Source organism: Malania oleifera, chromosome 9, assembly GCF_029873635.1.
Source record: "Malania oleifera isolate guangnan ecotype guangnan chromosome 9, ASM2987363v1, whole genome shotgun sequence".
NCBI classification, from domain to species: Eukaryota; Viridiplantae; Streptophyta; class Magnoliopsida; order Santalales; family Ximeniaceae; genus Malania; species Malania oleifera.
This window is the reverse complement of record NC_080425.1, coordinates 79,848,631-79,866,668: the sequence shown is the minus strand read 5'-3', so window position 1 is coordinate 79,866,668 and position 18,038 is coordinate 79,848,631. Positions and strand designations below refer to the sequence as shown.

Genomic DNA, 18,038 nt, shown 5'->3' with positions numbered 1-18,038 from the left:
TCTGAGATTGGTACACCAGTGTTGCAAGTTCTCTTTACTTCTTACTTTCATTTTTCTCAGAGTCTGTTGACTTTCTGATTGAAACCTCCAAACTTTACTCAATTGGCTATCTAAATGATTTTACCTTTTGCAGGAATAGGATGTATCTGAAAACCTGCTTCTAAGATTGTTACACTAGTGTTGCAAGTTCCTATAACTTTTTTAGTATTTAAGTTAATTTATTTTTTCGATGAATTTAGGAAGGTTCTCTTAAATCATTTTCCCTCACAATTTTGTGTGTATTGTAGCCCCTGCCAAAACAGAGCACGCCCACACACTTGACACAACTTATGAATACAGTTACATTACTGTGACAAGGCAAAACTTGGAAGTATGGTGCAAATAATGCATCTTCTCAACATGTCCTTGGTTTTGATCCTTTTGCTTCTTGGTTAATTATACATCCTGCAATGCTCCCTTTATGATGCCTTATAACATCATTATTCTCAACGCATGTTCACACAAATGCAGATGCATCTACTCATGTTTGTGTGCTTGCATTTGTGTGCAGACACTATAGTGCCTGCATAGAAGTTTGTAATTCTTTAATTCCTGTCATATGTTCACACATGGCTCTTGATTGCAGGAAAGTTTCACCAGTTGCTGAATCTCTTACTCTTTGTGTCGAGCAGCTCACCAGGAATGTGAATGAAGGCCACCTAAGAGAAATATTTAGTATGTTTTTTAGTCTTATATACTTATTTTATCATCTGTAGGCTGCATCTTTTTTTGGTGGTTGATAATAATTTTACTCCTCCAAGCTTCTGTACAATTTATTCTTAGGCGCTACTGCACTAGAAAGTCTTCTACCTTCCAACAACAAACAACAACAACAAACCAAGCCTTGAGTCCCACTAGGTGTGGTTGGTTGCATGCATCCTTTTCTGCCAATTTATGTCAGTGTCTTCTACCATCAAAATTTAAAATTGTTTTTAAGTATCCGCCTTTTTGTGAGGGCGGGCCTTGGATCAGCAATAAGGTTGCTCCTTTGTGGCTGGTTGCTCATGGGTTCGAGTCCAAGGAAACAGCCTCTGTGCATAAAAGCAAGGTAAGGTTGTATACACTGTACTGACCCTCTCCATACCCTTGTAAAGGGAGGAAGCCTTGTGGCTTGTGGACGCCTGTTATCCTCCTTTTTGTGTATTACAGGATAATTACTTAAACGTTTTGGTAATTGCTGTGCAAGACTTGCTGTGACAAAAGATACAAATTTTGCATATTATGACATCCACTGATTAATTGAAAGGCTTGTTAATAAATTTAAGTTGTGCTTCCACAAAAGTGGCTTTTTTGTGGTGGGGAGGGGGCTTGGGCTTGGGCTTGTGATGCAACATGGGAAAGAAATTTAACTAGTGATAAATGATGCTAGCAAAGAGGAAAAGGCTATGGTGCATGGCTATCTTCTTTATAAATAATAAGGCTGAATGTGTGGAGTACCTCTTATTGCATTGCTTTTGGACGTGAAAATTGGTGGATGCAGCTTACATCTTGAAGGTGTGATGGGAGGCTTGAGACTTGATTTGATATGAGCTGCAGACTTAGGCAGGTTTATATTTTTATAGTGAGTAAAAAGTTAAATGTGGTGTTTCCTGTCATCATTTTTGGAGGGAAAGGAATGAGGTAGGCTTTTGAGGGAGTTAATCTTTTTGTGTAGCCTATGAAGCAAGTAGTGGTCTAACCCGTTGGATTGGTTCGATTTTAGCCAAAACTGATGATTGTCAGTTTTCATAATTTACAAATAAAAAACGAACCAAGAATTGATGTTTCAATAAAACCCAAATTAATTATCAGTTTCAAGAATATTTAAATTATCTAACGGCTTAATGTATATATAAAATGTTTGGGATAAATAATTTAGGCCACATAAAAACTAATATGACTGAAGCCCCAACAGAAAATGCCCAATCTCATGGAGATTTGGTTCTTGTGAGTACTATGAGAGAAGTGGAGAGAGAGTCTTGGTTTCTGTGGAGCAGGGGAATGGTTCCATTTATAAAATAATCAACATGGAACAAGAACAGCAGGTGCCTGGCAGTGTTTCATTTCGAGGAGGTCCCTTGTACAAGTCCCGCCTCATCCAAGAACAAAGATGCATAAAACTTCGCCTGGCAATACTGCAGCTCGAGGAAGTTACATTGTCTCATATTGCCCAAGGATAAAGGCGGAGATCTCTCGTTCTATAAAATTGTCTATACTCTTTATCTTTTTATTTTAATATATTCATCAGAAAGAGCATAAATAAAAAAGTGATAAAACTAATATTAAATATAAAAGTGTAAAATAATAAATATATGCAACAGAGATTAAATATAAATGTACGTTTATTGTAAATATGTTAATTTGAATGTTAATTTAGAATATGGATCTACAATTTGATTTTTTTGGTTTGATTCACATTTGAAACTGAAATCGAAGTTGAAACTAATTTTTTATATGTTTAAAAACTGAAAACAGAAAAACTGAACCCAATGGTGAAACAACTTGGTTTCAGGTCAGTTTTGGGTTTTTGGGTAATATTTGCACACACCTAGAAGTAAGGATACTTAGAAAATGACAGATATTAGTTGAAAAGCATATAATTCTTTTATAAAACTTTAATATTCTTTTAATTGAAAAAAGATTTGATTTGGAAGAATAAGAAGTACAAGGAGCACAAGAAATCCTCCTTAAAAAATACAAGAGGAAAGAAAAACTAATTTGAAATAAATCAAAACAGCACAGCCAACCAATCATGCAGCAAATCAGAAAATGAAAACCCTTTGGAGCACCGAGCTCTAAAAACTGACAAAGAGGCCAAATTCTAAATCCTATCCAAAACATCCTCTTCCCTGTAAAAAATACGGGCATTCTGTTCCAATCAAATCCCCCACAAAACTGCCAAAATTGCACACCTCCACTAGGCTGAAGCATTCTTATTCCTTCCAAAGCCAGAAAAATGGATAGCCAACAAATCTTTCACCGACTCCGGACACAACCAGTTCCCTCCAATTAAAACAAAAAAATTGTTCCACACTCTAAGAAAAGTAGCAATGAAGGGAAAGGTAAGAAGTGAATTCTGAATTTTGAAATCATAGAAAACAAACATCGGAGATAGTCTTAAAAGGCCTCTCATTCTGCAATAGATTGTTAGTCTCTATTAAGAATTACCAACCAAATAAAGCCTTAACCTTAGGGGGGGCTTTAGTCTTCCAAATGGATCTATGAAGCAGGAAAGACAAGTTTTTCTTGGTAAAGTGCTCAAATATTTTTTTACATGAATACTCCCTAGAAGAATCAAGAATCAAAGAATGATTCTCTCTCCTTTGGGAAAGGAGCCTACCATCCAACAACTGAATAAGGAGGCAAGCTCCAAAACCTCTCTATCATTAAGAGCCCTATGAAAATGGAAATCCCAATAAGAAGCAGCTTCATTAGAAATAAAGAAAGAAGAAATTGATTCATTGTGCAAAGAGGATGATCTAAACAAAAAGGGAAAAGATGGACAAAATGAATAATCCCCCACCCAAATGTCTTCCCAAAATTGAACATGGTACCCATTTCCCACAATAAAATTTTTATTAGGAATGAAAAGAGGATATAATTTTGAAAATATGCTTCCGAGGACTATCACAAGAACATCTCAAACCCTAATTAGCATCCCATGTGTTATCCTGTAGACCAAATTTACTCTTAATAACTTTGTGCCAAAGAGAAGACTCTTTTAAGGAAAACTGGCGCAACCATTTACCCATTAGAGCAATGTTTTTAAACACCAAATTAGCAAGATCCAAACCCCCTCCTTTTTAGAACTACAGACAACCTCATCTTTATTCTCCCGCACCCCAGACCAACGAAAGTCTCTTAATGTTCTCAATACTACTGGCTACCCAACCTTTATCTTGTAAAATTTGGGTTGTAATTTCTTTTATTCTTCATTGTGAGCTCCAAGTTAACTAGTCTATTTTGGGCTTGTTTTAGGTTGTGGATTACTCGTGTCTTGTTTGTGTTGTGAGCTGCATAAAATTGTTTGGAAAATAATGAAGGAAGAAACTACCATATAAGAACTTCTATTAGTAATAAGGTAATAAGATTGGAAAGAACAATATTTATTTAGAAGAGGATTTTTGTAGGCCTAAGATTGAGGGTTTAGACTGGAATCCCATTTTCAGGGATCATGTGAGTTGGTTGGAAAGGCCTCTCAAGGAGGAGGATGTGTTGGGGCAATTGTGTTTGGGATGGAAAGGGATAAAGATCTGGGTCCAGATGGGCTTAATTTGGCTTCTTTCAGTGTGTTGGGATGTGGTTAGGATGGATTTGTTAAAGTTGTTTAATGAATTTTATTGCAATGGGATTCTAAGCAAGAGCATTAATTCCAATTTCTCATCACTTTGGTGCCTAAGAGGAATTGATCTATTAAGGTTGCTGATCTTAAGCTTGTTAGTTTAGTGATTAGTGTGTATAAGATCATTGCTAAATTCTCTAATAGGTTGACTGTGGTGTTAGATGATACTATTTCTAAGGCTAAAAGTGCATTTGTAGGGATTAGGCAGATTGTGAATGCTATTTTGGTTGCTTATGAGGTTGTAGAGGAGGTTGATAGGAAGATGGAGAAGGGCATTCTTTTCAATTGGATTTTGATAAAGCTTATGATAGGAATAGTTTGAATTTTTTGGATAAGGTGTTATCCAGAAAAGGGTTTGGGGAGAGATGGAGGTCTTGGATGAGGGGTTTCCTGTCTAATGCCTTTTTTTCCCTCAGTTATTGACTGGATAACCAAAATTGTGGTTCAGAGCATCAAGAGGTGTTAGACAAGGGAGTCCACTACTCCTTTTTGTTTGCTTTGGTTGTCGATGTTTTGAGTAGGGTTTGTGTGTCCAATCTTTAGTTTGCTGATGATACCTTTTTTGTTTTTTCCTTTCATGATTATAGAGATTGTTTTTTGAATATTTCAACTCTTCAAATATTTGAGAGGGTTTCTAGGCTTAAAATTAATTTGGGGAAGAGTGATATAGAAGCCATCATTTGACATCTAGTAGGTCTAAAGAGTTGGCTTTGTTAGCGGGTTGTGGTCTTCTGGACTGGTCTTTGTCTTATCTAGGTGTCCTGTTGGAAGGTAATCCTAGGTCTCTGGTTTGTTGAGATCCAGTGATGGTGATGGACTGATTCTAGCATTTGGATGGGTGGAAAGCTGAGTTATTTTCTTTGGGGGGTCACATTACTCCTATTCATGCTTGTCTTGCTAGTATTCCTCTTTATTATTTGTTTTTTTTTTTAGGATTCTGGTGGGGATAGCCAGTAAAATTGAGAATATCACGTGAGATTTCCTTTGGTCAAAGGTTGGGATAAGAGAGATCACCTTGTTTGCTGGGAGACTGTTTGTTGGTCTAGGTTGGAAGGGATTTGTGTCTTGGTAATTTGGTGTCTAAAGTGACCACTCTTTTGGCTAAATGGTTATGGAGGCTTTCCTTAAGAGGAGTCTTCTCTATTGCATGGAGTCGGTAAAAGTAGATCTGGTATGCATGTGAATGGTTGGGATGCTAATTTCAGAATGTTCTTAGGAGAGTTCAGGGAGGTGTATTTCTTTGGTCCACCCCCTTTTTGTTCCTCACTAAGTTTGCCTTGGGTAGTGGCTGTTGTATTCGTTTTTTGGGAAGATGTCTGGGTGGGTAGTGCTGCCTTGTTACATTCTTTTCGTTGTCTTTGTCATTTAAATTCAGATCATAAGGAAGTTATTTCCTTTTTTTTTTTTTTTTTGATTTTTGAAGGTCAATTCATTTTTCTTAGGGCTTCTATTTCTGTAGAACTCCTTAAGATAGGGAGGTAGAGGAGTTGTCTTCCTTCTTGATGTTATCGGGGACTTGTTGCCCTTCCTTGGAGGTGGATAGCGTTCTTTTTTCTTTAGACTCTTCGGGGGCTTATTCTTGCAGATATTTTTGTGACTACTTGATTAATGCTAATATTTCCTTTCCACTCCATAGAATAATTTGGAAGGCCAAACTTCCCTCAAAGATCAAGGCTTTTATTTGGTTGGTTCATAATAGAGTTGACACCAATAATCTGTTGCAGAGTAGGAGACCTTCAAAGGAACTTTCTCCTGATATGCTTTTTCTTTGTCTCGGTAGTTTTGAAATAGCGTATCATTTGTTTTTGCACTGTTCGTTTTCTTGGAATATATGGAATAAGCTTTTTGGTCTTTTGAGAGAAAATTGGGTTTCTCCAAAGTCAGTGGAGGATTTGATGGTTACTTCTTTTGCTGTTTGGTAAAAGGAAGGATGGCCAGGCTTTGTGTATGTGTGTGGTTTTCGCAGTTTTGTTGGATTTATGGATTGAAAGAAATGCTTGTATTTATGGAAAAAAAGCTCAACGGATCTTTGTTATGGGAGAAGATTCATTATTTGGCTTGTTTTGACGTGCTTCTGTTAGTTGTTTTAAAGGAGTGAGGTTTTGGATAACCAACTGATTTGGTTGTCTTTGTTAGTCTGATTGTTTAAGTTTTGCTTTATTGTTTTTGCTTCATTTTTTATTTTCTCTTCTCTCATTCTTCTGTTTTGGAGGATCTCTTGTTCTCCTTCTTGTACACCTCTTTTTCTAATAGTGATCTTCTTTTGCTATAAAAAAAAGCTGCAAAGAGTGTTTTGTTTTTTTCCTGGGCTTTATAAGACAAGTGCCAAAACAGTCTAAGACAGTTGTCCATCCCTCACTATACATGTACCAACAAAGCCTACTAACATGTTAATATATATGCAGGTATGTCCCTGCATATGCAGTGGACAACATATGCATTGTGTGTAGTCTCACTCAAGTATGCCAAAACGGTTAAAGACAGTTCACAATTGTCCATCTGTCACTATACATGTACCAACAAAGCCTATTAATATGTATAATGTCCTTGCATATGCAGTGGACAATATGTGCATTGTGTATAGTCTCACTCAAGTTTATGTGCAAAATTAGATATTGTTACAGTTGTATATAAAAAAGAAGTTGAAAAACATCATCTTCCGATCTCCAAGAACCATCCAAATCATCATACAAAAGATCTATCTTAATCCATGCCTTTTGTGTGCATCATTGGGAAACTCCTATTTATCTTCAACATCAACAATATCTTAAATTATTCTTCTTTAAGATTCTTCTTTTTCTTCCTTTTATCCTTGCAAGTCTCTTGGTCCTATAGAAAATTCATTGACACCAAAGCATCATGACTAAGTTACTAATTTTAATCTTTTTCTTAACTAATTTACAAATTATAAACTACTAATGAAGTAATCAGTTAGTAAACACAACCTCCAACCAGACTATGAGTAAAAAAGATTGGTAGATTAGTTTACTTGTTCCTTTCTTCCTAGGATTTTCTTCATGAATGTCCATCCATAAACTGTCACCTGAAAGGCATGAATCTTCTCTGTTTGTTATGCACTCAGCATTGGATTGCATATTTGCCATTGAAGCTTCTTGCATGCATTCACGAATCTCTCTCACCATAGTGCTGCACCTTAATTTATGTAAATAACAGGTCATAAAAAGCGTTGTAAAGGCTTAACGAAGGAATATGGAAAATAGCATGTGTGTGTGCTAGGACCAATTATTTACAACATTGTTTTTTAATCTTACAGTGGCCATACTCATTCCACATACCTTATGCCTTGTGAAACTTCTCCATTTGTGCATGAATTTTGTGTTGTCTAAGAACATGAGTGAACATCTTTTCAATGGTAAAATATAGGTCAATCTTCATGGATCTTTCATTGTCTTTTGGTGCAAGCAAAGTGACAATTAATGAATGTAGCAATTCTAATGTTCTTGGGTGGATGTCCTGTGCTCCCCTTATTGTATTCTTTGTTCCACTAAAATATAATTTTTTTTTCTTATATAAAAAAAAAATAAGTTCCATGATGAGAGGAGGTTGTTAAACATGAGGTTGTCTTGACCTAGTGGTGAGGGTGTTACACCAAAATATGAAAGGTCACCTGTTCAACTTACAAAAATAGACCCTCCAAATGTGGAGGTAAGGCTGCACGCATCTTGCCCTACCTAAACCCCTTATATGGCGTGGGAGGTGGCAGCTTGTTACACTGTCTTGTGCTTGACAAGAAGAGGTTATCCAATGTACACGGTGCACTGATGAATTTGTAAATGTTTAAAGTAATTGAAAGTGGATTCTTTGCATTACATGGGGGTGGATTATACCAAGGGTCAAAATGAGCTTTCAGCAATGTTTGACACAGTTACAAGCATAGTAGTTAAAAGCGCGCCTAGGCGCAAGGCGCAGTGAAGCGAAGAGGCTTGCGCCTCAAACCAGGTGAGGCGAGGCGACCTGCAAGAGGCGACGCTAGGCGAGATGAGGCGCACTGGGGCGACAGGCGCAGTGAGTCGCGCCTTGTGATTTTTTAGTCATTTAAAGTAGAGAAATAGCCACAGCCAGACCCCGTAGCCCTCATTCGACTCGAACGAACATAGCCCCTAGCCCCTCTCGGCCCTTCGAAGCCCTTTGTGAGTTCGTTTTGCAGATTCGAACCAGCAGGGGCCTTCGCGACCCTTCGAACCAGCAACGTGAGCTCGTCTGTGAGCCTTTGAACCAGCCGGAAGCCTTCGCTACTTCGTCTTCGAGCTTCAAACCAGGATCGTGAGTTCATCTTCGACATTTTGAAGAAGCACGACCCTTCGCGACTTCGTTTCCAACCAGCAGGAGCCCTCGCGAGTTCTTCTTCTTCTTCTTCTTCTTCTTCCTGCTGCCTGCTGCTGACTGTTGCGTGCTGCCTGCTGCTTCTCTTTTTCTTCTTCTTTATATGTAAGCTTATAAATTAAATATTTTCTTTAATTAATCTAAGCTTATAAATTATAACTAATACATAATATTTATTTTATTTACTGAAATTTACCTACTGTTTTTAAATTTGTAATATTTAGTTTAATTAATGAAAGTTTATAAATTATAACTAATACATAATATTTATTCTTTTTATTGAAATTTGGCTACTTTTTTTCCTCTTCTTCTTTATATGTAATTACTAATTAAATATTTAGTTTAATTAATGCAAGTTTATAAATTATAACTAATACATAATATTTATTCTTTTTACTGAAATTTAGCTACTATTTTTTAATTTGTAATATTTAGTTTAATTAATGTGAGTTTATAAATTATAATTAATACATAATATTTATTTTTTTTATTGAAATTTAGCTACTATTTTTTGATTTGTACTCTTTTCTTTTGATGATGAACTATGTTGAATTGTTGATGCTTTTGGGCTAAATTTTCAATTTTGTAATTGAATTTTTTGGCATTTTAAATTCTAATATTACTAGATATTCATATGTTCATATATCAATTACCCCAAATCGACATTTTACACCATTTTAATAATTGTGCGCCTCACCTTCATGAGGCACGCGCCTTCGCCTCGCACCTCGCGCCTCGGCTTCAAATACCCTTTGCGCCTTGGCTCGCCTCGCGCCTCTAACTACTATGGTTACAAGTGCAATGTCATGTGGGCAAAGAAGTATTGGAAATAGAGTGCAGGTGCAGAACATAGTCTCAAGAGTGGGTAGCAATTGAACGGGATGTTACATAAAGCTTGCCTTGCATGCAAATTAATTGGTTCCTTATGAAAAAATGTTAAAGTTACGAATTGACTATTGGGACTTTTTTGGAGCTGATTTTCACCGTATCTGCACTTTTATTTGTAGTGAATATGTATTTATCTTGTTTTATTTGGAGTGAATATGTATTTATCTTGTTTTTATTGTTATGCAGGTAATTTTGGTGAAGTTGTGAACGTAATGTTGGCAATGGATCGGACAGTGAGTTTCTATAAAGTTTTATCTCATTGTAGGGGACGCTAGTATTTTATTTTATTTTAATATTATTGTTTTTGTGGGGGCAGGGTGTGGCCTGACATTGCAACTTGAAATTGGTTCTCTCTTTGCAGGTTAATCTTCCAAGAGGATATGGATATGTTGAGTTCAAAACTAGAGTTGATGCAGAAAAGGCTCTGTTATACATGGATGGTGTATGGCATGATTATGATGTGGAAGATAAATATTTATAGAAATGGAATTTGCAATGTCGCATGCACTTATATTCTTGTCAGCCTCATTGCAGGCACAAATTGATGGGATGTCACATGCTCTTATATTCTTGATTGCTTCATTGTAGGCACAAATTGATGGGAATGTCATTAAAGCTAAGTTCACATTGGCTCCAAGGCAGAAGGCTTCATCACCCACAAAGGTTGCAACTGTTCCAAAGAGAGATGCTCCCAAGAATGATGAAGTTGAAAAGGATGGACCAAAGCGGCAGAGAGAATGTATGCCCTAAACAGTAGACATGTTATTGTACTAGTTGGTTTGTCTGGTTTCTTGTAGTATTATTTTATTTTGTAATTTTCCAGCTTCTCCCCGTCAGAAGGCCCTTTCTCCACCACCACGAAGAAGATCCCCTGTAGGACAGCGAAGAGGTGGATCTCCTAGACGACATCTAGATTCTCCTCCACGCAGGCGTGCAGAATCTCCTGTTCGTCGACGAGTAGATTCTCCTTATCGACGTGGTGACACACCTCCCAGAAGGAGGCCTGCATCACCAGCAAGGGGTCGTTCTCCTTCCCCACCAAGACGTCGCCGGTCACCCGCAAGGTTAGATGTGGTTACATAATTTCTTTAACAATTTGGTTAATTTGACAGCTGCTGACCTAATTATTATTTTTCTTTGTAGGGTCTCCCCTCGAAGGATTCGCGGTAGTCCTGTACGTAGACGTTCTCCCCTTCCTCCAAGGCGTCGGTAGGTTATGTACACTAATAAAATAACATTTATGTGTTTTCTAAATTAAATGATGGTTGCTATAAACCTTTATTTTGCATTGTTGCAAGCCCCTTGAAAGAATCGACTGCGTTTATGGTAACTGACAATTCATATCTTTACATTTGGGACGATAAAATGTCTGAACCCACCTGGTCAATGCTATAAAATAGGAACTCCTATAAAGAATTAATTATGCCAAATATGGGACTATCTCCTAGTGTAATTTTTATCTTTTGGTGTTCTGGGGAGCATTTCCTTGTGAAGCTTGCATTTGATTGGAGGGCTGCTTAGATGCAATTTTGATATGTTTTAAATTTTAATTTTGATTCTTCAAAGGTATGAAATTTCTATGTATTTTTTTTTTATTGTTTCAAATTCGATTAAGAATGATGGAAATCAGTTGTGAAGCATGTCAGTTTCATTAAACATTATAAATTGTTGATAAACGTAAAAATGGACTAGTTAGAAGTAAAATATCACTAAAAAAAAATTACATCAATGACAGATGTGTGGTGTATAAGGTGCAATGACCATGAAGAGCATGGTGAAAACATGCTATGGATGGCGTTAGGTCAGACCTGTACATGATCTAACTTTGCGTATGGAACTTGTGTAGTATGGAGCCTAAATTATTGGAAATGAAATTGGTAATGTCAGTGCTGAAGTTCATGGAGGCCATGGTGGAAACTTGCTAGGGATGGCAAAATCTGTGGCAGAAGGAATGTATGATTGCCTTTAAAAAAAAAAGATAGAGAAGCTGAATTGAAAGAATTTTGAATAGACTGATGCAGATATAACTGCAAATTCCTTCCTTTTATAAGGAAGAAACAAAAGTTCCTTTTCAGATTTTAAGAGAGATTGTTATTATTTTTTATTCTATATCTGACATGTTCTGTAGGTCCTGCTGCGTTAATTTACTTTCTATAAATAGATGTCGATTCTGCATAAAATCTAACTACTGTGATTACGAACTGATTTAGCTTAGAATTTGTGGCATTATATATTCATTCCCAGCACATTATATTTGAACAAATATTTTATTTTCTTTTATTTTATTTTTCCCTCTTTTTCTGCTCATTCATTACTTAGTTCTCCTCCAAGACGAGCTCGCACTCCGCCTAGGAGGTCCCCAGTTAGCCGTAGACGAAGCCGCTCTCCTGTTCGTAGGCCTGCTCGATCACGTTCAAGATCAGCATCTCCACGGAGGTAACATTTAAATATGAAAGGATAAGGATATAAGTGCTAATTTTGTAATGTTAATTTATGTTTTTTCCCAATAATTCTGTAGATGTCCTTCCACATTATTTATTTTTGTAATTGTTTGTGCTTTGCATTCATTGATGTTTGATGGCAGCGAGTTTATTTTTTTTTAGTAAATTAATTTGCAAATTTTTATAGTGTTTGGGGTTCCTGAGCTATAAATTCAGCAATGATAAAATTATTTGTGCATTGGTGCATTGTCAAGCCCTAGAAGGAGTGATTTGTGTGGGGGGCATCTTTTTCACACGACTAGGGGATCATTAGGTTGGTAGTCTTGCCTTTTTTTCCCTTCTCTAGGAAGGAGTGACTTGTTAAGTGTAAATTAGCCAAGATGAATGCTGTTTGAGGTTTTCTTGGTTATATTCTGCCAGGAACATGGCATTCATTTTTCATATGTTACCATAATATCTTTGTTTTTGTTTAACCCAATGGAGGGATAAATAATTTTTCGATTCTAGGTTGTGACAAAATTAGGAACAGTCTGCTTCCTTGAGTTTAATTTTTATATTACCTTGCTGGTACTGATACTTGAATATATTACAGATGTTAAAGGATTGTTAAAGTCTGCAACATATTCCATTTAGTCTCAGCACCATTGAAGGCATCTTATTCTATTAGGCACTTGTCAAGAAAGGCTTCAGTCACTGTTAATTCCCCTAGGAAAGCCATTAGCAAAGTTCTTCTTCAACTAAGTGTTCTTGGGAAAGCTACTAGGGGAGGATATTGTGAGGTGGTTATCTGCATGTAAAAATGCAGTTGAAATTGCTCTGCACATCTTACCTTTTGTTTTGTTTTGTTTTTTTCTGTTCTGTTCTGTTATTTTTATTTTTATTTTTATTTGTTTTTTTTTGTTTTTTGTTTTTTAATGTGTTCTGGGGCAAATCCCTTATGGAATTTAACTTAGCACTCTGCTGTGGGCATTCATTCAGTAGTGGCCAGGTCTGTTGAGGCTAGATTGTGGGCTTGAAGGGCTGTATATTCCAGTACAAAGAGGGTGAACTCATTGTTTTGTTGAGGAAAGAGAGATATGTCCATTTATTCTATAGGATGTGTGGATCATAACGTTGTATCTTTTGGTTTAGGAGTCATTGCTGTCTAGCTCTACGAGCTGTTCTAGACTTTTTATTCTCTTTTAAATGAGTCTTTTGTATATGGGTTGGCGCCTTCTCAGTGCCATCAAATGATAAATATTTTTCTATGATCAGTCATGCTCACTTGCTGAACTGGGCATGTGTATTCCCTGCTGTTATCCTTTCTTCCTCTTCTTTTTGCAGCTGTGCTTACTAAGCTTGGTCTTAAGAATTGTTATAAAATTCCATATACATTTATTTTAAATATTTTTTAATTAAGCTTACTAATTGACTTATTAATTAATCTTATTAATTGACTTATTAATTAAGCTTATAGTCTTAAGAATTGTTGTAAAATTCCATATACATTCATTTTAAATATTTTTTTAACATTGAAACTTGAATCCTATGATTCTGGTTCCGATTCTACAATCCAATCCTGCAGACCCCTCTAATGATCCTAAGTAGAATCCTGATTCTGACAACCTTGATAAGGATCCACATTCAGCATATTCAGGTGACTCACCAGTCATTAATCTATTGGTAATAACATAACCATAATTTGGATCGACTTGCTTAGAGAACTTAACATAACCATAATTTGGATTGACTTGCTTAGAGAGCACCTTCAACAGATGGTAAAGATATGGGTTTTTATATTTTCATTGCTATTATTTTTTAAAGAAATCTCCTGTTTTTTTTATGAGTCTTCTCTTCTTGAGGATTTCCACTTCTCAACTGCCTTTGTGATTGTATGCGGTCATATATTTAAATTATAATTCCTTCCCTCAATTGTCCAGTCAATTCTGAAGGAATTCTACTTCATTTTTTTCCCTGATTCTCCAATTTTCAGGTGTCTTGTACTATTATTTCACCATTTCTTGAAGAAAGCATTCATAACTGCATATATAAATGCAACAACAGGGGCAATCAATTCTTTATCCCTGCTATTTCCCCTCTCATTTTTAACTTTTTTGGTCATACAGAAAAATTTTCATGTATTCAATAAAGAAACAACTAAGCCTTTATACCAACTATTTGGCCTCTTTTTTCTAATATTTTTTGGTCATAAATAATAAGCTGTCCTGTATTCAGCAATGGCAGTGACTATGTTTATCCCAAAGATTTGGCCTTGTCTCTAATTTTGGTCCTATTTAAGAAGCTGTTATATGTTTGTTTTTAATTTTTATGCCATGTCTTGTATTTATCTCCAATATCTTGTCCTTGTAGTATTTGGTCTTGGATGGGTTGTGGTTGATACAGAGAAATTTATTATAGTTTCCAAAGGTCATATATATTAAAATGTTTACTGTCTGATATGTCATATTGAACCTTATAATATGTTTGGAATTGTTAGTGTGCTCATTGTAAGCATGCTATTTCTTTATAACTTTTCTTCAATGCCTTTCTTATGCATGACAGAGGTCGAGCACCAGCAGTAAGACGTGGGAGATCATCGTCCTATTCTGAATCGCCTAGTCCGCGGCGGGTTTGTTCTCTTCTATTGTTGTAAATGTGATTCTTTATTTTCAAATTAAACTGTCTAAGCCGTTTTTACCTATCTATTGTGACAGGTAGTCAGAAAGGTGTCAAGAAGTCGAAGTCCTAGGAGGTAGATTTTTTGTTTGTGAGAATGGTTTCTTCTTTTCCCCTCTTTCCATTTTTCCATGTGAAAAGAATGACATTCATTGAAATGATATAAGGATTAAGGAGAAAGAAGAGGAAAAGAGAATATTCCTCTTTCCTTTATATGATAAGATTTAGAGTTCTATCTTACTGGTAGCTATGTTGTGTTTGTCGGTCAACAGGCTATATCTATGTAACTGAAGAAGCATGGTAGTGTGCTAGTATATCTTGAAAACAGTTTGGATTTGACCATGTTGCTAGTATAAATAGGCTTTGTGGATCAATGGTATTATGTTTTAAGTTCTTTTCTCCTAGAAGTTCACTCAGGAGTTCTTGCTGGTTTGAGATCTATTTCAAGAACCAAGAGTCAAATGAAATTATTTTCATGTCTAAAACAAATGAAGTCATGAAAGATGAAATATATTGATGAAAATTGAATGATCATGTGCCCTAATGCATATACATGCATCTACCTATGAATGAAAAATGTACTATTAACTAAAAGGTTGAAAGAAGTAGTTCACCTTTGAAAATCAAAATGTTAATGCCTCTATACACCTAACCATTTCTAGCTTAAAAAATGAACTATTCTTGAGGGTTGCGCTTGGTGCTGTGGCTGGTCTAGGTAAGGACCCATGTTTTGTGCAACGCAGGTAGGATAGGACCAGCTGGATAGAGCTGGCTGGTCCCCATGTCTCCTTCAGCCAGCTGCAGCTAGCCATCTCCATAAACCCAAAAAGAGGAACAAGAATGCCCTTGCACGTGGCCTCCATCTTCTCAACAATAGATATAGGTGGGAATGCATGAACAGAAGAATTACAAATGAAAACTAGTTATGACTACAGAATAAGTTTGTTGCCAGAGTCCAGAAACTGCATCAATGAAGAGAAGGAACCACCCATGATTGTCAGAATTGTTTGTCCGTTCCTGATTGTGGTCATCTTCTACAGAAACCCCCACCTGCAGCTGCAATTGTGGTTGTCTTTCCAGATTGTCCCTGATTGTCCTCCATGCCCGAGATAACTTTGATTCTCTGCGATCATCCTCGTTCATCCTTATTAAAGCTTGATATACATTGTTGGTCCACAACCTAATAGCTTAAGCTTTTAGGTGAAGTGGTAATCTAACAATCCCGACTGCTTGAACTAGAGGGGATAGGTTTCCAGAAAATGTCTGATGAAGAGGTTGGTTGTTGGGCTGGAGAGAGTAGATCCAGATTTGGCCATGTTTTCAGATCCGACCATTGAAGGGTATTTTGGTCCTGTGAATGGTTAAACCATGGCTTGGTGTCCTAATTAAATATGGGATTAGATAACAGTCATCACCAGTCCAATTCAGTTCAGCTCCTGTCTATCTTAGCAGTGAAAACAAGCACACCTGAGGAGAATTAAATGAAAGGAGTCTTGGGATTGTCAGAATCCTTTGAAAACAAAAAAAATTAGAACAATTCAAAAGAAAGAAAAAGTAGAGGGTTTTTAATTTTAATTTTATTTTTTATTTTTATTTTCCAGTTCTAGAGGCCCTAGAAAAAGGATTGTGAATTTTTTTAAAAAAATATTGAATTTTTTGAATTTTTAAATGGTGGGTTCGATTGGTATCCAATTGAATTTGTTGGATCTGGATTGGATGCCACTGTCTGCTGAATTGTGAATTGTTAGATTCAAGGTCGTCAAGATCATTTAAATTTCACTACAAAATCAAATTGATAGACCAGTGAATCAAACAAATCAAATCGACAATTTGAATTGGGAATCAGATAATTTTGACAATCATGGGTGGTTCCTTCTCTTCACTGATGCAGTTTAGTTTTTATTTGTAGTTACTGTTCTTGTATTCCCACCTATATCTATTGTTACCATATTTAGGCTGGTCAATTTGTTTTGAAGTTGACCAACAGAATGCCATGAACTTCAAAACCTGAACTACAAACAACTCAATTATAAACTATTGTTAATATGAACTCGTCAATTTTCCCAGGTTAGGCCAATTTTGATCAATTCTAAACATGTATATTCTACATTTTGCAAATTGATCGTTCATCTCTGGGCTAAATATGCCTTTCTTTGTTTCTTTATCTTTTATTTTGGTGATGCAGTGTCTTGTAGGCGATTTAAGCAGTTCTTGGCTGGGCCTAAGTGCATTCACTCGATAGTTAAGATTATTTTGTACTTAAATGTTTAATATAAATAAATAAACTGTGAACTACATATTCATAGAATAAAGAATGATAAGTGTTCATCTCTGTTGAACTGTACAAATACCAGGCTGTATTGTTGTTATAGGTTGCTTTGTGTCTTTTTAGTATGTCCTTGTTGAAGGTGGTATTTTGTAGGCCTTTAAGAGGAAGAAGCAGTAGCAACAGCAGCAGCAGCAGTTCTCCTCCTCGCAAACCATAAGCAATCCGTGATTTGTGACATTTGGTTCTCTTGTGAAATTGATATATTGGAAGCTTATGAAGGATGGTGTTTATGATACATGTGACTAATGTAATGACGTAGTTTTTAATTTTTTCCATCAGAATGTAGCAAGGGTGTGATGTGACTGGACCGCACATTGCGCTATATCTTGGGTTTTCTAGTCCTTAGGATTTGTCAGAAATTTCAGAATATTTGGTTAATCTTGAATTTGTAGCCAGCATTTTCAACTTGTGATTTGCGTTAATTTGTTTCGATGTAATTCACTACTAGAAAGAGAAATATTTATGCCTTCTTTCGTTAGGGCCAAGTCTTTTCATTGGTGGCCATGTAGCCTATAGCTTAATGCCTCATTATTCCTACTTTGCGGAAAATTTAGCAAATGGGTGGTAAAACGAGTTGAAATTCGACGGGTGACTTGTGACTCGTTCGTTTATATTGGGTTTGGATTAATACAAGCTGACTCGTTTATAAATGGGTCAATTAGGATCTAAATCATTTATTAAATAAGTTAAGCAGGTTTGGGTTCGTTACCTGATAACTTATTATTTATATATATATAATGCAATCAAACCTTGTTACCTATTACCCTAACCCTACTTAGTACCCATTTGGCATCTTCGATTCTCCTCCTGCTGCTTGCAAATTGTCCTGCTGCTAGCTGTTGCTGCTGCCTGCTGATCTGATCTCTCATCTCCCGATTCTCCCTATTCTCAGTCTCAGACTCAGCCTCACCTTGTCATCCTCATTGCTTCTGCACGTCTGCACTCAGGACCCTCACGAGTTGCGACCTCACGCACGGCTGCACTGGGCACGACCTCACGGTCATAGGTGAACAGCCTCACC

General features: G+C 36.4%; 1 protein-coding gene across 2 annotated transcripts in view; it reads left to right on the top strand.

Moving 5' to 3' along the window:
* LOC131164337 (serine/arginine-rich splicing factor SR45-like) overlaps positions 1-17,495 on the top strand; it is a 28,914-nt gene extending 11,419 nt beyond the window's left edge. Inside the window, exons 3-12 of one of the 2 annotated variants that reach the window (XM_058121448.1) lie at positions 626-714; positions 9,779-9,825; positions 9,954-10,034; positions 10,181-10,331; positions 10,416-10,656; positions 10,736-10,801; positions 11,912-12,028; positions 14,575-14,641; positions 14,727-14,764; positions 17,111-17,495. In XM_058121448.1, coding sequence (XP_057977431.1) covers positions 626-714; positions 9,779-9,825; positions 9,954-10,034; positions 10,181-10,331; positions 10,416-10,656; positions 10,736-10,801; positions 11,912-12,028; positions 14,575-14,641; positions 14,727-14,764; positions 17,111-17,174 — 961 coding nt within the window. In that variant the 3' untranslated portion in view covers positions 17,175-17,495. Of the gene's footprint in view, positions 1-625; positions 715-9,778; positions 9,826-9,953; positions 10,035-10,180; positions 10,332-10,415; positions 10,657-10,735; positions 10,802-11,911; positions 12,029-14,574; positions 14,642-14,726; positions 14,765-16,873 lie in introns of both variants that reach the window. The other variant, XM_058121449.1, reaches the window with a different exon arrangement.
* Positions 17,496-18,038: the final 543 nt, after the last annotated feature.